This window comes from Nerophis ophidion, linkage group LG18 (genome assembly GCF_033978795.1).
Source record: "Nerophis ophidion isolate RoL-2023_Sa linkage group LG18, RoL_Noph_v1.0, whole genome shotgun sequence".
NCBI lineage: Eukaryota > Metazoa > Chordata > Actinopteri > Syngnathiformes > Syngnathidae > Nerophis > Nerophis ophidion.
In genome coordinates this window covers 19658195-19679295 of record NC_084628.1, presented here as the reverse complement: position 1 = coordinate 19679295, position 21101 = coordinate 19658195, and the positions used below count along the sequence as shown (strand labels likewise).

Below are 21101 nucleotides of genomic sequence, written 5' to 3'. Positions count from 1 at the left end.
CTTGATTGATTGATACATTCTTATTAAAAAACAACATTATTACCTTGTATTACATTGTTTGTAGTAAATTATATTGTATTGTTTTTAAATAAAAGTTATTTTTTTCTTTTCAAAAGGCAGGCTAAAAGGTAAAATTGTGCTGTTGTCAGGAAGCCAAGCACTGAATAAATTAATTTCAGTTCATTTCAATGGACGTTATAGGTGTTTTTCGAAGTACGAGGTGCGTCACAAATGTATTTACGAGTGTAAATGTAAACAATCCATTAAGCTACTGTATGTTTGCAATACTTTGGATTTTTGATGGCATTGGTTTAAGATGAGAACCCTGAAAATGGCTCCAAATTGCCCCTAAATACTCTGTTTCAAAGCAAAATGGTTGTTTTCATTTTGTATATGTCTTAATGACGGACAGGCCTGACAAGGGCATGATAAAACTTTTCAAAAGCCCAAATGAAAAAAATAATATCATGTATTCTTTTTGGTCCAATGCATCATTGGTAGAAAGAAAAAAAAAGGTTAAATAAATCTGTTTGAGGAAGGAAGATGTTAAAGCCGCACATAGAAAATGCTAACATTTGGGGATTTTATAGGTGAAGACGAGAACTACTATATTCACCTGCTCTTTGAAACCACTCTGATATGTAAAAAATTAGAGACTGAAGGAAAGCAGCCCTGCTGAGCTGAGATAAGACGGCCCACCTTCGCCGCCCCGGGGTTGCGGGGGGTTAACTTGGCGATGAGAAAGAACGACGGGATTCATCCTAAAACTTCATTAACGCGCTAACGAGGCGACTGATCTAGCCCGCTTGGGTGGCCTGCATGTGGCGGGAGAATTAGAGTCTGGGTGGAATAATTGCTTCATCACCGTGACAGTCAACACTGTCGTCACTCTTATGAGGACATACTGTAATGCATGCTTCCAAAACAAAACTATCCTGACAAAAGGTCGCAATTCCTGATTCCAACTGATGCTAATCAACAGGACTTGGTTATTATGTACACAACATTAAATAATTCAGATAAATATTATCCACTATATTGCCAAAAGTATTTGGCCACCTGCCTTGACTCACATCTGAACTTTTAGTGCCATCTTATTCCTAACCCATAGGGTTCAATATGATGTCGGTCCACCTTTTGCAGCTATTACAGCTTCAAATCTTCTGGGAAGGCTGTTCACAAGGTTGCAGATTGTGTTTATAGGAATTTTGGACCATTCTTCCAAAAGCACATCGGTGAGGTCACACACTGATGTTGGTCGAGAAGGCCTGGCTCTCAGTCTCTGTTCTAATTCATCCCAAAGGTGTTCTATCGGGTTCAGGTCAGGACTCTGTGCAGGCCAGTCAAGTTCATCCACACCAGATTCTGTCATCCATGTCTTTATGGACCTTGCTTTGTGCACTGGTGCACAGTCATGTTGAAAGAGGAAAGGGTCTGTCCAAACTGTTCCCACAAGATTGGGAGCATGGAATTGTCCAAAATGTTTTGGCATCCCAAATCCAACTCCAGAAAAAACAACCGCACACCAAAATTCAATTTCGGCACAATGCAGTCCGAAATGTACCATTCTTCTGGCAACCTCCAAACCCAGACTTGTCCATCAGATTGCCAGATGAAAAAGAGTGATTCATCACTCCAGAGAAGGTGTCTCCACTGCTCTAGAGTCCAGTGGCGACGTGCTTTACACCACTGCATCGGACGTTTTGCATTGGACTTGCAATGTATGGCTTAGATACAGCTGCATGGCCATGGAAAACCCATTCCATGAAATTCTCTGCGTACTGGACGTGGGCCAATTGGAAGGTAAAATTAAGTTTGGAGCTCTGTAGCAACTGACTGTGCAGAAAGTCGGCGACTTCTTTGCACTATGCGCTTCAGCATCCGCTGACCCCTCTCTGTCCGATTACGTGGCCTACCACTTAGTGGCTGAGTTGCTGTTGTTCCCAAACTCTTCAATTTTCTTATAATAAAGCCGACAGTTGACATTGGAAATTTGTTTCACGGGGGGCATCCTATGACAGTTCCACGCTGGAAATCACTGGGCTCCTAAAAGCGGCCCATTCTTACACAAATGTTTGTAGAAACCGTCTTCAGTGCTTGATTTTATACGCCTGTGGCTGGGCTAAGTCATTAGGACACCTGATTCGGATCATTTGGATGGGTGGCCAAATACTTTTGGCAATGCGGTGTATGAACAGTAATATCATTGACAATGAACAATAGCAACACTTGAAAGAACGTCATGTTTACATCTGCACAATTCGACAAGCAGTAAATAAAAGCAGAGCTTATAGAAAAGGTTCATTTTGTCAGGTCTGAAAATACATTGTTAGTTTTTTTTTTCCACCAAGAGGTTGTGGGTAAATCTCCCCCAGGGGATTTAAGCCTGTGTTCAATCTAGTGAGCAATGCACAACATAAAAGCTTTATTGCTATTGAGGGCTTTGTAAGGACAAAATTGTTCCGACTTATCTAATTTCTACGTTTGTGATCTTTCCATCAGCGGGCGGCAGCTTTATTTCGCTCGCTTGTTCTCGTTAACTCTTCACTCCTCGGATGAAAGCCGCACACGGCAAACAGCTTGTGATGCAAGGTTGAGAGCAAAAGTATTGGGACACAGGGTTGTTACATCCACTGTGAGTGATTTAAAAACGTGGATGCGAAGCACGTCTGTCAACATTTATATACAAATACAAGGGAAATGTCCACGAAAATACGAAAAAAAATACGGGAAACCTTGTAAGGAAGACATGCTGGTGGAAACTGGGTTTTTACTGGCGGGCTTTTATTTTGATAATGTGTTAAGATCCACCCACTGACTTCCACAGCAAAATTTGACGGATAAAATACATTCATGAAGTGCTGCTACACGTTTTTGAAATATAAGTCAAGAAATAATGAATGAAATCGTGAAATAGTTGATTAAATCATGAAATAATTAAACGAATAAGGAAAAAATTCAATTCAATCATGAAAATATTTATCCCATCCATCCATTTCCTACCGCTTGTCCCTTTTGGGGTCGCAGGGGGCGCTGGAGCCTATCTCAGCTGCATTCGGGCAGAAGGCGGGGTAATTGAATAATTAAATGTACTTTTACATTAAATAATTACTTAAATAATGGCACAATTGGGGTCCCACATCTTTGGTCCACTCCAAGGTTTCTCATTGTAATCCCATTGGGTTGAGTTTTTTTCTTGCCCTGATGTGGGATCTGATGTCATTGTGGCTTGTGCAGCCCTTTGAGACACTCGTGATTAAGGGCTACCGTATATAAATGAACTTTGATTGATTGATTGACTTTGAAACAATAATAAAATAATAAAACATTTATTTAATTGTAAAATAAATTATGGAAAAATGGAAAAGTTAATTGAATATTAAAATAATGATTGAATAATTAAATGTACTTTTGCATTAAGTAATTACTTAAATAATGACATTTACAGTGGGGCTAAAAAGTGTTTAGTCAGCCACTGATTGTGCAAGTTCTCCCACTTAAAATGATGACGGAGGTCTGTAATTTTCATCATAGGTACACTTCAACTGTGAGAGACAGAATGTGAAAAATAAATCCAGGAATTCACATTGAAGGAATTTTAAAGAATGTATTTGTAAATTATGGTGGAAAATAAGTATTTGGTCAACCAATCAAAGCTCTCACTGATGGAAGGAGGTTTTTGCTCAAAATCTCACGATACATGGCCCCATTCATTCTTTCCTTAACACGGATCAGTCGTCCTGTCCTCTTAGCAGAAAAACAGCCCCAAAGCATGACCAGTTGAGTTTACACCAAAAAGTTCTATTTTGGTTTCATCTGACAACATGACATTCTCTGCTGTATCATCCATGTATCCATTTTGGTATAAACTCAACTCATCGTGTTTGGAGGAAGAAGAATACTGAGTTGCATCCCAAGAACACCATACATACTGTGAAGCATGGGGGTGGAAACATCATGCTTTGGGGCTGTTTTTCTGCTAAGGGGACAGGACAATTGATCCGTGTTAAGGAAAGAATGAATGGGGCCATGCATCGTGAGATTTTGAGCCAAAACCTCCTTCCATCAGTGAGAGCTTTGAATGGTTGACCAACTACTTATTTTCCACCATAATTTAAAAATAAATTCATTAAAATTCCTACAATGTGAATTTTTGGATTTTTTTTCACATTTTGTCTCTCACAGTTGAAGTGTACCTATGATGAAAATTACAGACCTCCGTCATCATTTTAAGTGGGAGAACTTGCACAATCGGTGGCTGACTAAATACTTTTTTGCCCCACTGTATTAAATATGTTAAATTAGTTGTGTCCCATTTGACCCTCCATACAAACAAGTCCATTTCTCCCGTCCGAAGGCAAAACCTAGTAACTCACTTCTAGCTGATTTTGAGAAAACAAAGGAAAACCAATATATCATGATGCTGTCTTACAAAGATCTACAGAGTCATCAAACGTATAGATGTTTGAGCTTTCATTTTCTTGCCGATTGAGCCATGGATTTAATCTGCTCTCATGAACGTGTGCCCTTTCTCCAGATATTTTATCACAATCTCGGGTGGGCCCCATTCTGTGTTTGCACATTGGGCAAGAGCCGTGTACAGCGTCCAGTTTTTATTTTGACCTCCACAGTTATCTGCCCAAAAGAGTATGCAAGGGGAAGAATCAAGAACAATACATTTAAAGAAGGTGCTTGCAACGTCCTGGGCCCATCTTCCAAATATCCCCTCGTGCCATAATATCACATAATCAGGTTGACCGTCGGCCCCCATTCGTGCAAATGTCTTATTAAAGACAATAAGGTGACTGACAAAGAAGCTCCGATTGGTCCCTTGAGATACTAGGTTTTTCTGTTGTATCTACGCGGTTATGTGGTAGTTGCTAGGTCCTGCCATGCGCGTACAGCTTACTTACGGAACAAATTACAATATCGCATACACTAATGTAAAGCATATCACCTAGGAACTCCAAAATTATCAGCTCAGTTTTGACCAAAATAGAGTTACTGGGTTTTGCCTTTGGACGGGAGATTTGCTCGTGTACAACTCCAAAGTTTTCCAGAGTGGGACCAAAGAAAGTTGCGAGTGTCAACACTTTGAGAAAGTAAGCTTCTCTATTAAAGGTAAACATGATGTTAAACGTTTTATACATTTTTTTCTGTATGATTCTCTACAAAATGTGTTTTGTGTTTATATTTTGGAGTGCTCTGGAATTGTATAATCGGATTCACATGATTTATTTTGGGGAAACTTGATTTGTTACGATTATTCAGATGTTTTGGAAGAGATGATTAAAAGTATGGTTAGGACGTGTGGTGACAGCGTACTACACTATTGTGAATGCATGCAGCATCCTTGAGGCGTCTCCCCAGACATTGAACACAACAAGCACGCAGAGTTCAAAGTAGCATTCCTTTCATTTATATCGCAGTCGTTAATAAAACAACAGCAATGCTCCAGTTAATCAGAACAATTTGAATTTCCAGCCACGTTCCTGACAATGTTTTTCAGTTTTCATTGGTACATCACCTGGGATCATCACGCTGCCGTACAATCCTCCTTTTCATTATTCCCCCAAATTGCTATCAATGCACGTAATTAAAACTAAGCCCCTTTTTCAATTTCACACCTCGCATTCACACCGTATTGTCTGCCGCGTCTCTCTTGACACTTTTTAATGAATCGCACACACGCAATCTTTTTCTTCGGCGTTGAGCAGTGTGCAAAGTTAACAAAGGTCATGAATTTGAATATCACTTCAGGGATGCAGTTGGAGGGCCCGGGTAGAGGGGGCGGGGGGCACAGATACAGTAGCAGATAGAAGCAGGGCTATTAATGATGCTACGGAATTGGACCTTTTTTTAACATCAAGTCTTTGTAATTAAACTTCCACTTTAAGGACAGTAAATTGTCCATCCGTCCATCCATTTTCTACCGCTTATTCCCTTACAGCTACAATCAGGTGGAAGGCGGTGTACACCCTGGACAAGTTTCCACCTCATCGCAGGGCCAACACAGATAGACAGACAACATTCACACTCACATTCACACACTAGGGGCCAATTTAGTGTTGCCAATCAACCTATCCCCAGGTGCATGTTTTTGGAAGTGGGAGGAAGCCGGAGTACCCGGAGGGAACCCATGCAGTCACGGGGAGAACATGCAAACTCCACACAGAAAGATCCCGAGCCTGGGTTTGAACCCAGGACTGCAGGACCTTCGTATTGTGAGGTGGACGCACTAACCCCTCTGCCACCGTGATGGATGCATAAACCTAATCAATCGTCTTGATTGTTTACTTCCACTTCGCTGCCACCAACTTCAGCTGACCTTTCTCTTGTGTACCTGCAGTCTCTGTGGGAACTTTATGTCCTCGCTGCAATGTAAATGTGGGCCTTTAAAGAAGGGGTTAAAGGTTGTGACCTCTGTGGCACCAAGAATGGGCATGGGTCTGTCTGTTTGATATTTGCTGTAAATAAATGCATATCCTCTGAAAGTATGTCTTTAAATAGCCATGAACTAGAAGATGCACTTTTTAATCAAGATACATTTAAGAAATTAATTAAACTATTTTATGGAATAATAAATGAACACCACACTAGAAATGCAAATGATGCATGTGTTCGGAAATGGATGATAGACTTAAACATTTTAGATCATGGTGTCAAACTCTGGCCCGCGGGCCAAATCTGGCCCGACGTGTAATTTAATTTGGCCCTTGAGGCAATATCAAGTTAGCATTAAAGCTGGCCCGCCGGTGTTATACAGCGTCGGTGCCGCTGTAACACAGCATTCACCGCTAATACTCATTTTTGCCAACCCTCCTAATTTTCCCGGTAGACTCCCGAAGTTCAGTGCCCCTCCCGAAAATCTCCCGGGGCAACCATTCTCCCAAATTTCTACCGATTTCCACCTGGACAACTATATTGGGGGCGTGCATTTGAGGCACTGCCTTTAGCGTTCTCTACAACCTGTCGTCACGTCCGCTTTTACTCCATACTAACAGCGTGTCACATAATATTTGTGGCTTTTACACACACACATGCACAAGTGAATGCAAGCATACTTGGTCAACAGCCATACAGGTCACACTGAGGGTGGCCGTATAAACAACTTTAGCACTGTTGCCAATATGCGCCACACTGTGAACCCACACCAAACAAGAATGACTAACACATTTCGGGTGAACATCTGCACCGTAACATAACAGAACAAATACCCGGAACCCCTTGCAGCACTAACTCTTCCGGGAAACTTCCAGCAAACCGACCAATAAGTAACGTTTTATTCATGCATTTTCTCTTGCTACTTCAGGGCTTGAATGTTGGGTTCATTAATTATTGTTATTTTATTTTCAAATGTATTATTTACCTGTGGAAAAAAATTGATATTTATCTCAGAAGATTGCAAATAGAAAAAAGGCATAAAATTGTTATTTAAATTTTATTTGATATGCCATTGATATTTTTTTAATTATTATCATTATTATTTGAAACTGGATTTTGCATGTCACTAAAGTTATATAAGCCTTGCTTGTTCAATATTCAATGCAAAACTTGTTTGGGTCCCTTTTAAAAGGTTCATTTGTTCAACCTTGGCCCGCGACTTTGTTCCGTTTAAAATTTTGGCCCACTCTGTATTTGAGTTTGACACCCCTGTTTTAGATGAAAGAGACATATCATGGAATGATATTTGGAAAAATGCCAATTAGAAACATTAAAGATAAGCTGACTCAATTTAAGATATTAAATAGATTGTATTTTACATCTTTTCAGCTGTGTAAAATTGGTGTAGTAGATAGCAAGTTATGTACAAAGTGTCGGGCAGCTGAGGGAACTCTTGTTCATTTATTGTGGGAATGTCAGAGAATAAAAGAGTTATGGTTGAAAACAACAAAATAAACAATCACCTTCCTTAATATAAACATCCAAATGACATTGCAAACTTGTATTCTTGGGGATCTCCATCAATTTGGTAACATGTCATCAAATAGTAAAAATGCATTTATTTCAATATGCATAATAACAAAACGGGTAATATTAAAAGAATGGATAAATGTTGATAGTCCAAATCATATTGACGGGTTTACACAAGCTATGGAGATAATATCAGAAGAAAAAACTGCATTTAGTTTGGATAATACTGAGTCATATATTGGAATATGGGATCCATTATTGAAATTTGTTTTAAGTATAAAATGAACCAAAATATGACTTAGTATATCTTTGTGTAAAATATTGGACACAGTGTGTTATCAAGCTAATGAGATGCGATGATTTAATTTTTTTAAATTATTTTTTGTATTAACGTTTTTAATGATAATATCAATGAGGGATTTTTAATCACTGCTATTTTGAAATTGTTACTAATATTGATAATATTCATTTTTGTTTCACTACTTTTACATTGCACCGTGTCATGTTTGTGTGTCCTCAATTGCTCTGTTTATTGCTATTCTGAATGTTGCTAGGTCGGGTTTGGTTTTGGAATTTGATTGCATTATTATGTATTGTTTTGTTGGATTAATTAATGTGACCTCTGTGGCACCAAGAATGGGCATGTGTCTGTCTGTTTGATATTTGCATGACCAATAAAACAAGCTATTCTTGGTGCCGAGATGCTTCCCCTTCTTTGTGTTTAGGGTGTCTGGAATGGATTGTGGTGCAAGGTTGTGAACACAAGTATTAGGACGCAAGGTTTTTACACAAACGGTTCATATTCTTTTTTAGGTACGCCCTGATTGCATGTAAACATGCTGCATCAATATTTGCATTTGAAATTAATGGGGGAAATAATGGGAAATATGGGATTCCCCCTGCGCGGTCTCCATGACCGTTCAGTTTTCGTGCACTGTTGATTTGATCGAATCACTTGAAAAGCACCTGGCAATCTGCAACAGGCCCTGCCGCCCATTAACCAACTGTGTTTTACTGATGTGCTTTGTATTTTGAAGAGTGGGCTTTCATCCAAAATGTGTATGATGCCGCTGTTTACAGATTTCAAGTAGACCTGAAGTAGCTCGATTTTTCAACAGTATAATAAGGGATGGGTACTGGTCACATTTGAACCGATACAGTATCAATTCCTGGTACCTGGGAATTAATACCGGTACTCAACAGAACCAATTTTAGTGCTTTTGTGTGTTTTAACAAATATAAATTGTTTTTTGTAATAAAATCTCTTTTTTATTGCAATTTTGAAAAATGAGCTGATTACTGTACAAACCCCGTTTCCATATGAGTTGGGAAATTGTGTTAGATGTAAATTTAAACGGAATACAATGATTTGCAGATCATTTTCAACCCATATTCAGTTGAATATGCTACAAAGACAACATATTTGATGTTCAAACTGATAAACATTTTTTTTTTGCAAATAATAATTAACTTTAGAATTTGATGCCAGCAACACGTGACAAGGAAGTTGGGAAAGGTGCCAAAAAATACTGATAAAGTTGAGGAATGCTCATCAAACACTTATTTGGAACATCCCACAGGTGTGCAGGCTAATTGGGAACAGGTGGGTGCCATGATTGGGTATAAAAACAGCTTCCCAAAAAATGCTTAGTCTTTCACAAGAAAGGATGGGGGGATGTACACCCCTTTGTCCACAACTGCGTGAGCAAATAGTCAAACAGTTTAAAAACAAACGTTTCTCAAAGTGCAATTGCAAGAAATTTAGGGATTTCAACATCTACGGTCCATAATATCATCAAAACGTTCAGAGAATCTGGAGAAATCACTCCACGTAAGCGGCATGGCCGGTAACCACCATTGAATGACCGTGACCTTCAATCACGCAGACGGCACTGTATCAAAAACCGACATCAATCTCTTAAGGATATCACCACATGGGCTCAGGAACGCTTCAGAAAACCACTGTCACTAAATACAGTTTGTCGCTACATCTGTAAGTGCAAGTTAAAGCTCTACTATGCATAGCGAAAGCCATTTATCAACAACATCCAGAAACACCGCCGGCTTCTCTGGGCCCGAGATCATCTTTGATGGACTGATGCAAAGTGGAAAAGTGCCAAGCCACATTCAGCATGTCTTACAACAGCGTGGCTTCGTAAAAAAAAGAGTGCGGGTACTTTCCTGGCCCGCCTGCAGTCCAGACCTGTCTCCTATCGAAAATGTGTGGCGCATTATGAAGCGTAAAATTCGACAGCAGAGACCCCGGACTGTTGAATGACTGAAGCTCTACATAAAAGAAGAATTGGAAATAATTCCACTCTCAAAGCTTCAACAATTACTTTCCTCAGTTCCAAAACATGTATTGAGTGTTGTTAAAAGAAAAGGTGATGTAACACAGTGATGAACATGTCCTTTCCCAACTACTTTGTCACGTTTTGCAGCCATGAAATTCTAATTTAATTATTATGTGCCAAAAAAAAAATAAACTTTATGAGTTTGAACATCAAATATGTTGTCTTTGTAGTGCATTCAATTGAATATGGGTTGAAAAGGATTTGCAAATCATTGTATTCCATTTATATTTACATCTAACACAATTTCCCAACTCATATGGAAACGGGGTTTGTATAATAACTACAGTCTAGTTGGTATATCTTGTTTTATTATCATCATATTATAATTTGCAAGTATGATATAACGTTGCAATTACAGTTGCAAGTTAAAAACGTTAGATGGACGTTAGATAGATAGACCATTTATAGTGTAAAGTGTGTTTTTGTTTTTTCTTACACTCTAAAAAGTGTTAATACTGTAAGTATTGTACTTAGCACACACTAGTGTTTGACTGTAAAGTGCAGCTTAGTTGTAGTTCTCATCAATCAATTGCCATGTAAAATCGCGAATGCTAATCAGTAATATGTCAATAGCATAGCCAATGTACAAAAAACCAAACCAGTGAAGTTGGAACGTTGTGTAAATCGTAAATAAAAACACAGTACAATGATTTGCAAATCCTTTTCAACTTATATTCAATTGAATTGACTGAAAAGACAATATATTTAATGTTCCAACTGAGAAACTTAAATTGTTTTTGCAAATAATCATTAACTTAGAATTTAATGGCAGTAAAACATTGCAAAAAAGTTGGCACAGGGGCATTTTTACCACTGTGTTACATGGCCTTTCCTTTTAACAACACTCATAAATGTTTGGTAACTGAGGAGACCAATTTTTGAAGTGGTATTATTTCCCATTCTTGCTTGATGTACAGCTCAAGTTGTTCAACAGTCCGGAGTCTCCCTTGTGGTATTTTAGGCTTCTTAATGCGCCACACATTTTTAACGGGAGACAGGCCAGTCTTGTACCCGCACTCTTTTACGACAAAGCCACGTTTTTGTAACACGTGCAGAATCTGGCTTGACATTGTCTTGCTGAAATAAGCAGGGGCATCCATGAAAATGACGTTGCTTGGATGGCAACATATGTTAATCCAAAACCTGTACGTACCTCTTTGCATTAATGGTGCCTTAGCACATATGGAAGTAACCCATGCCTTGAGCACTAATTCTCCCCCATACCATCACAGATGCCGGCTTTTGAACTTTGCACCTATAAATTCCGGATGGTTGTTTTCCTCTTCGGTCCATAAGACATGACGTCCACAGTTTCCAAAAACAATCAGAAATGTGGACTCGTCAGACCACAGAACACTTTTCCACCTTGCATCAGTCAATCTTCGATGAGCTCGGGCCCAGCAAAGTCGGCGGCGTCTCTGGGTGTTGTCGATAAATAGCTGTCGCTTTGCATAGTAGAGTTTTAACTTGCACTTACAGATGCAGCAACAAACTGCAGTTACTGACAGTGGATTTCTGAAGTGTTCCTGAGCCCATGTGGTGATATCCTTTACACACTGATGTCGGTTTTTGATGCAATGCCGCCTGAGGGATCGAAGGTCACGGTCATGCTGCCTATGTGCATTGAATTCTCCAGATTCTCTGAACCGTTTGTTGATATTATGGACCGCAGATGGGGAAATCTCTAAATTCCTTGCAATAGCTTGTTGAGAAATGTTGTTCTTAAACTGTTCGACAATTTGCTCACGCAGTTTTTCATAAAGTGGTGACCCTTGCCCCATCTTTGTTTGTGAATGATTGAGCATTTCATTGAAACTACTTTCATACACAATCATGGCCCCCACCTGTTCCCAAATTAGCCTGTTCACCGTTGGGATGTTCGAAATAAGTGTTTGATGAGCAAAAAATAACAGTGTTTCAGTTCGAACGTTAAGTATCTTGTCTTTCAGTCTATTTGATTGAATATACGTTGAAAAGGATTTGCCAATCGTATTCTGTTTGTATTTACGATTCACACAGTGTGTCAAATTCACAGATTTTTGGGTTTGTATATTAGAAGCAAACTAGCATATTTTAGAAAAAGTGGAGCTTTACCTTACCTACGTTGGAGCATTTAAGTCAATTAATTTTTTGGCATTGAAAACGCCAAGTGCCTAAATAAAAGAGATGGCTGAATCGGCAACTGGGTGTAGTGTCCGCAAAGCCAGGTACCAAAACATGGCATCGTTGGAGTTTCGGTGCACAGTTGGACGGGCTGGATTTGGTCTCCATTCCAATGTACTGTATGAATTTATCAAATAAAATTGCATTGAGCGTGGGGCCGTGACAAAGACTCACTGATGAAGGAGGTCTCTCCCAGATATCCTCGACGTTTGAGCACCACCTCCAGGAACTTGACCTCCTCATCCACCACGTAGTGCTGCTTCTCCAGTGAGATCCAAGCCCAGTTCAGACGAAACTGCTGGTTTTTCAGTTTGTTCGCTCCTGAAAGAAAAAATGAAACGTTCAAATGCAAACACAGATATCTCTATTTTCTTTGTTTGAAGTAAAACAATGTTTTTTGTGAAAAGGCCATCCTGCTGATGTGTGTTGCAATTCAACCGTTTCTATACACCAAAACTCCCAATTTGGGAAATGGACATTTTTTGTTACAAAAATTACATTTTATACAACATTTTGCAGCAAAAAGAGATAACTGTTATATATGTATTTTCAATTGGGAAATTTGAAAAAACGAATACATTTAGTAAGAGACAATAAAGTAAGTTTTTATAGCATATTATTTCCAGGCTTTTAATGGAGCACATAAAATGCTGAGGCGGTCCCGGGCCTTGAGTTTGACACCTGTGGTGCAAACTATTGAGTAATACTGACAGATCAAAATTGATGAAGTGGCGTTTTTATTGTTTTTTGCGCCTGACCTCTTCAAATAAGAGAGTAAAAAAATAACAGCAAAAATGGTGTTCTAGAGCAGTCGTTCTCAAATGGGGGTACGCGTACCCGTGGGGGTACTTGAGGGTATACCAAGTGGTACGTGAGATTTTTTTTTAAATATTCTAAAAACAGGAACAATTCAAAAATCCTTTATAAATATATTTATTGAATAATACTTCAACAAAATATGAATGTAAGTTCATAAACTGTGAAAATAAATGCAACAATGCAATATTCAGTCTTGACAGCTAGATTTTTTGTGGACATGTTCCATATATATTGATGTTAAAGATTTCTTTTTTTGTGAAGAAATGTTTGGAATTAAGTTCATGAATCCAAAAGGATCTCTATTACAATCCTCAAAGGAAATCTTTATTTATAATTGAATCACTTGTTTATTTTTCAACAAGTTTTTAGTTATTTTTAGATCTTTTTTCCCAAATAGTTAAAGAAAGACCACTACTTTAGATTAGCTTTTGCATTTCATGAGTACATTTTTTTTTTTAAATGACAAAAAAAAATGGTAAGTTGCAATAATTTTACCTCAAAATATAGTGTGTATTACTGGAAATGGAAAAACAGTAGGGGCTTCACGGTGGCAGAGGGGTTAGTGAGTCTGCCTCACAATACGAAGGTCCTGCAGTCCTGGGTTCAAATCCAGGCTCGGGATCTTTCTGTGTGGAGTTTGCATGTTCTCCCCGTGAATGCGTGGGTTCCCTCCGGGTACTCCGGCTTCCTCCCACCTCCAAAGACATGCACCTGGGGATAGGTTGATTGGCAACACTAAATTGGCCCTAGTGTGTGAATGTGAGTGTGAATGTTGTCTGTCTATCTGTGTTGGCCCTGCGATGAGGTGGCGACTTGTCCAGGGTGTACCCCGCCTTCCGCCCGATTGTAGCTGAGATAGGCGGCAGCGCCCCCCGCGACCCCGAAAGGGAATAAGCGGTAGAAAATGGATGGATGGATGGATGGAAAAACAGTACTGCTGTTTTTATGGTAAAACAAAAAGGCAACTCAGTTGCCAGAATTTTACTGTAAAATTTACATTAGTTTTTTTTACTGTAAATTTAAAAAAAAAAATGCAATTCTACAGTAACATTTTGGCACCTGAGCTGCCAGTTTTGAATTTTTATTTTATATTTTTACGGCAAATCAACAACAGTAGATTTTTCGGTGTATTAGTGTTAATGCCAAAACAGCACCACAGTTTATTACAGTAAAGAAAAGTACAGTTTTTTTTTTATTTAGAGAAAAAGGCTGTAAAAAAAACTGTAAATTTCACAATTTTACCATGAAATCTATTGCTACTTTTACACTGCACAATTTTATGGAAAATTAGCTTTGAAATCATTATTTTTAGTATTTATTTCTATTTAAGAATGGTTTCAATGTTTGATAATACATTTTGCATTATTAGACAATATTGAAGTTAAATAAATGTTGCGATTACAAGAGTACATATATTTTTTTCCATCCATCCATTTTCTACCGCTTATTCCCTTTCGGGGTCGCGGGGGGTGCTGGCGCCTATCTCAGCTACAAAATAGAAAGAACGAATACATTTAGTAAAAAAAAGTTACATTACTTTATTGATACATATTATTTCCAGGCTTTTGAGGGACAAATAAAATGAACTGGCAAGCCACATCTGGCCGCCGGGCCTTGAGTTTGACACCTGTGCTTTAGAGTCTACTTGTCCAGGGTGTACACCGCCTTCCGCCCAAGTTTAGCTTGGATTGTTTCCAGCACCCGCGACACCAAGAGGGCCAAACGGTAGAAAATGGATGGATGAATGTGCTTTTGTATTGTCTACTTTATACCTGCATTATCCTTTCCATCCTTACCATTTCCATCCTTTGTAACTGAGCTACTGCGTGGAAATATTTCCCTTGTGGGTCAATAAGGTTTGTCTAAGTCCCAGTCTAAGTCTTAGTGTAAGACTGCAAAGAGCCCGAAGAAAGTTGCCAGCACTTTGATAAAGAAGATGAGAAACACTATGAAATTCAAGAAAGAATTGAGCTGTTCGATAAAGATAAAATTAATAAAATGTTCATTTATCCATTCCATATTTTTTCATGACTATTTACTAATTACTTTACAATGTAATTACATTACTGCTTTGCACACGCTTGGCATTCTCTCGATGAGGTTCAAACACCAGTGAAGTGAAAACCATATCAGGTGACTACCTTTTGAAGCTCATCGAGAGAATGCCAAGAGTGTGCAAAGCAGTAAACAGAGCAAACAGTGGCTATGTTTTATGCATGTAAAAATATAAAATATAAATATATAAATATTTTTCAAAAATGTGTTTTGTGTTCATACTTTTGGGTTGGAATTATTTCTCAAGTAACAAACTGATTCGATTTTCGTACAATTATTCGGATTGCCAAAAAAAACTGTACTGTACTTGGTTGGCCTTTGTGCCACAGTGAGAAGTTTTAAGGGGGAGGCAAGCATATAATTGCTTCACTTTTAATTAAAATAAAAGATGTCTGTTTCCTGTCTGAAACTGCTTCCACTTTGCCTTTTGAAGCAGTGTTCAAAGGCAGAGCGAGCAAGTCCTGGCGGCCAGAGCTGCAGCCCTTAAACCTGCAGGGGTCCAGAAGTTGACTTCAAGTGCAAGTTACGGAGCAAGCTAACAAGTTGTCAGGTCTCTCGCTCCAGCAGGCGGGCTGAATAATTGCTTGGGAGAAAATCACCATGCTCCCAAAGAGAGGTGTGATTGCTGCTGGCTGAGAGGCCAAGAAGACCGGAAATAAGAGTGAAAAGTACCAAAAACTAAAAAAAAAAAAAAAAAGGTCTGGAGCTTCTCACTGTTTGTGCTCAGCATGACTGGGGATATTTGGCCCCTCCCCTTTTCCCAGTCCACCTGGTTGTTACGCTCAGTAAATCTGCCACCTCCCGACTGTTTCCATTTCCTCTCCTGCCGTGCGCGGTCAGACCCTGACACACGGTGCTTTAATAGGCGTGCAGGTGCGTGTGGTTATGAGTTTGCACTTTTGAAGTCTGTGGAATGCCCTCCCGGTAACAGTTAGAGATGTTACCTCAGTAGAAAGAGTAAAGTCCCATCCTAAAACTCATTTGTATACGCTAGCCTTTAAATACACCCCCCTTTTAGACCAGTTGATCTGCCGTATCTTTTCTGCTCTGCACATATTAGGTGACCACAGATGAAGCGCTAGCTGTTCAAAGTCGGGACCCGGGATGGACCACTCATCTGTGCATCAGCTGAGAACCTTTTTGCACCGCTGACTTGTCTCCACCCAAGACGATCACCGGCTGGCCCCACTATAGACTGGACTCTCACACTATGATCTAGATCAGTGGTCCCCAACCAATCGGGCCACGGTACCGTGGCCCGATTGGTACCGGGCCACAGAAGAATTTTTAATTCATTTTTATTTAAAAAAACAACAAAAAAAAAGAAAAAAAAAACTTTTTTTTTTTTTAAATTAGATCAACATCCATCCATCCATCCATCATCTTCCGCTTATCCGAGGTCGGGTCGCGGGGGAAGCAGCCTAAGCAGGGAAGCCCAGACTTCCCTATCTCCAGCCACTTCGTCTAGCTCTTCCCGGGGGATCCCGAGGCGTTCCCAGGCCAGCCGGGAGACATAGTCTTCCCAACGTGTCCTGGGTCTTCCCCGTGGCCTCCTACCAGCTGGACGTGCCCCTAAACACCTCCCTAGGGAGGCGTTCGGGTGGCATCCTGACCAGATGCCCGAACCATCTCATCTGGCTCCTCTCGATGTGGAGGAGCAGCGGCTTTACGTTGAGCTCCTCCCGGATGGCAGAGCTTCTCACCCTATCTCTAAGGGAGAGCCCCGCCACCCGGCGGAGGAAACTCATTTCGGCCGCTTGTACCCGTGATCTTATCCTTTCGGTCATGACCCAAAGCTCATGACCATAGGTGAGGATGGGAACGTAGATCGCCCGTAAATTGAGAGCTTTGCCTTCCGGCTCAGCTCCTTCTTCACCACAACGGCTCGATACAACGTCCGCATTACTGAAGACGCCGCACCGATCCGCCTGTCGATCTCACGATCCACTCTTCCCCCACTCGTGAACAAGACTCCTAGGTACTTGAACTCCTCCACCTGGGGCAGGGTCTCCTCCCCAACCCGGAGATGGCACTCCACCCTTTTCCGGGCGAGAACCATGGACTCGGACTTGGAGGTGCTGATTCTCATTCCGGTCGCTTCACACTCGGCTGCGAACCGATCCAGTGAGAGCTGAAGATCCCGGCCAGATGAAGCCATCAGGACTACATCATCTGCAAAAATCAGAGACCTAATCCCGTGGCCACCAAACCGGAACCCCTCAACGCCTTGGCTGCGCCTAGAAATTCTGTCCATAAAAGTTATGAACAGAATCGGTGACAAAGGACAGCCTTGGCGGAGTCCAACTCTCACTGGAAACGTGTCCGACTTACTGCCAGCAATGCGGACCAAGCTCTGACATTGATCATACAGGGAGCGGACTGCCACAATAAGACAGTCCGAGACCCCATACTCTCTGAGCACTCCCCACAGGACTTCCCGAGGGACACGGTCGAATGCCTTCTCCAAGTCCACAAAGCACATGTAGACTGGTTGGGCAAACTCCCATGCAACCTCAAGAACCCTGCCGAGAGTATAGAGCTGGTCCACAGTTCCACGACCAGGACGAAAACCACACTGTTCCTCCTGAATCCGAGGTTCGACTATCCGGCGAAGCCTCCTCTCCAGTACACCTGAATAAACCTTACCGGGAAGGCTGAGGAGTGTGATCCCACGATAGTTGGAACACACCCTCCGGTCCCCTTTCTTAAAGAGAGGGACTACCACCCCGGTCTGCCAATCCAGAGGTACCGCCCCCGATGTCCACGCGATGCTGCAGAGTCTTGTCAACCAGGACAGCCCCACAGCATCCAGAGCCTTAAGGAACTCCGGGCGGATCTCATCCACCCCCGGGGCCTTGCCGCCGAGGAGCTTTTTAACTACCTCAGTGACCTCAGCCCCAGAAATAGGAGAGTCCACTACAGATTCCCCAGGCACCGCTTCCTCAAAGAAAGACGTGTTGGTGGGATTGAGGAGGTCTTCGAAGTATTCCCTCCACCGATCCACAACATCCGCAGTCGAAGTCAGCAGAACACCATCCGCATCATACACGGTGTTGATAGTGCACTGCTTCCCCTTCCTGAGGCGCCGTATGGTGGTCCAGAATCGCTTCGAAGCCGTCCGGAAGTCGTTTTCCATGGCTTCCCCGAACTCTTCCCATGTCCGAGTTTTTGCCTCCGCGACCGCTAAAGCTGCACACCGCTTGGCCCGTCGGTACCCGTCCACTGCCTCCGGAGTCCTATGAGCCAAAAGAACCCGATAGGACTCCTTCTTCAGCTTGACGGCATCCCTCACTGCTGGTGTCCACCAACGGGTTCTGGGATTACCGCCACGACAGGCACCAACAACCTTGCGGCCACAGCTCCAATCAGCCGCCTCGACAATAGAGTTTCGGAACATGGTCCACTTGGACTCAATGTCCCGCACCTCCCTCGTGACATGTTCAAAGTTCTCCCGGAGGTGTGAATTGAAACTCTCTCTGACAGGAGACTCTGCCAGACGTTCCCAGCAGACCCTCACAATGCGCTTGGGCCTGCCAGGTCTGTCCGGCATCCTCCCCCACCATCGCAGCCAACTCACCACCAGGTGGTGATCGGTAGAAAGCTCCGCCCCTCTCTTCACCCTAGTGTCCAAAACATAAGGCCGCAAATCCGATGACACAACTACAAAGTCGATCATGGAACTGCGGCCTAGGGTGTCCTGGTGCCAAGTGCACATATGGACACCCTTATGTTTGAACATGGTGTTTGTTATGGACAATCCGTGACGAGCACAAAAGTCCAATAACAAAACACCACTCGGGTTTAGATCCGGGCGACCATTCCTCCCAATCACGCCTCTCCAGGTTTCACTGTCGTTGCCAACATGAGCGTTGAAGTCTCCCAGTAGGACAAAGGAATCACCCGGAGGAGCACTTTCCAGTACTCCCTCGAGTGTTCCCAAAAAGGGTGGGTACTCTGAACTGCTGTTTGGTGCATAAGCACAAACAACAGTCAGGACCCGTCCCCCCACCCGAAGGCGAAGGGAAGCTACCCTCTCGTCCACTGGGTTGAACTCAAACGTGCAGGCTTTGAGCCGGGGGGCAACGAGAATTGCCACCCCAGCCCGTCGCCTCTCACTGCCGGCAACGCCAGAGTGGAAGAGGGTCCAGTCCCTCTCGAGAGAACTGGTTCCAGAGCCCTTGCTGTGCGTCGAGGTGAGTCCGACTATATCCAGCCGGAACTTTTCTACCTCGCGCACTAGCTCAGGCTCCTTCCCCCCCAGTGAGGTGACGTTCCACGTCCCAAGAGCTAGCTTCTGTAGCCGAGGATCGGACCGCCAAGTGCCCTGCCTTCGGCTGCCGCCCAGCTCACATTGCACCCGACCTCTATGGCCCCTCCTATGAGTGGTGAGCCCATTGGAGGGATGACCCACGTTGCCTCTTCGGGCTGTGCCCGGCCGGGCCCCATGGGGACAGGCCCGACCACCAGGCGCTCGCCATCGTGCCCCAACTCCGGGCCTGGCTCCAGAGCGGGGCCCCGGTGACCCACGTCCGGGCGAGGGAAATCTGGGTTCATTTTGTTGTAATTCCATAGAAGTCTTTGAGCTGCTCTTTGTCTGATCACTCACCTAGGAACTGTTTGTCTTGGGAGACCCTACCAGGGGGCATGAAAGCCCCCAGACAACATAGCTCCTAGGATCATTGGGACACGCAAACTCCTCTACCACGGTAAGGTAGCAGCTCAGAGAGGAGATTAGATTTTTTTTTTTTTTTTTTTTTTTTTTTTTATATTAGATCAACATAAAAAACACAATATACACTTACAATTAGTGCACCAACCACAAAAACCTCCATTTTTCATGACAAAAACGTCCCTTTTTCATGACAAAGAAAAAAATAAAAATAAATAAAAAATAAAAATAAAAAGGGCCCCCCCCCGGGCCGCGGATACAAAAAGGTTGGGGACCACTGATCTAGATCCACTATGGACAGGACTCTCACGCTATTAACTAGATCCACTATTGACTGGACTCTCACACTATGATCAAGATCCACTCGACGTCCAGGTGGAGGGGTCCCCGCAACTGCGGTCCTCTCCAAGGTTTCTCATTGTCATCCTATTGGGTTGAGTTTTTTCTTGCCCTTATGTGAGATCTGAACCGAGGATGTCGTTGTGGCTTGTGCAGCCCTTTGAGACGCTCGTGATTTAGGGCTATATAAATAATCTTTTTATTGACTGATTGAGTCTTTGATGCGTACGCTACTTCAGAGAGGCCAAAAAATTATACGACCCAATATGCACAAAAAGGACCTCAGAGCTACAGACATGAGACTTCAGACTTTAGGTACAGTCCAACAGCCATTTTTATTACAGGTCAATGTTGCCTTGACACTTTGTGTCATAACGGAGGGAAGTTTGTTATCCCGGGTTGTAAAAAGACTATTCCAGACCAGGCGTGAAGTAGGAACATATTTATTAATCTAACTCAAGAAATCTTGGCAGGGCATGAGGTAAACAAACAAAAACTATGGCGTGGAACCAACACAAAACGTTTGGTATGAAACAAACAGCATAAACTATGGCGTGGAACAAACAAAACTTACTTGGACACGGCATGAAGCGAACAACATGAACTATGGTATCGCGTGTAAACATGGAATGACGCCAGGCCGACTGACTGGCAAAGACAGGCTTAAATAAGAGTCTTGATTAGAAACAGTTGCGCGGTCCGAACACCAGAGGCAGGTAAAAATCTCAAGTCGGCATGGTAACCAAACAAAACAAGGGAGCGCAAAATAAGAACTAAAAGAGTCCAAA

General features: G+C 42.1%; 1 protein-coding gene across 2 annotated transcripts in view; it reads right to left on the bottom strand.

Annotated features, from left to right (window-relative positions):
- Nucleotides 1–21101, bottom strand: part of LOC133536847 (FRAS1-related extracellular matrix protein 2-like) — a 334085-nt gene that overhangs the window by 112709 nt on the left and 200275 nt on the right. For both annotated transcript variants that reach the window (XM_061877482.1, XM_061877483.1), the window contains exon 5: nt 12606–12752. In XM_061877482.1, the coding sequence (XP_061733466.1) occupies nt 12606–12752 (147 nt within the window). The remainder of the gene's footprint in view (nt 1–12605; nt 12753–21101) is intronic.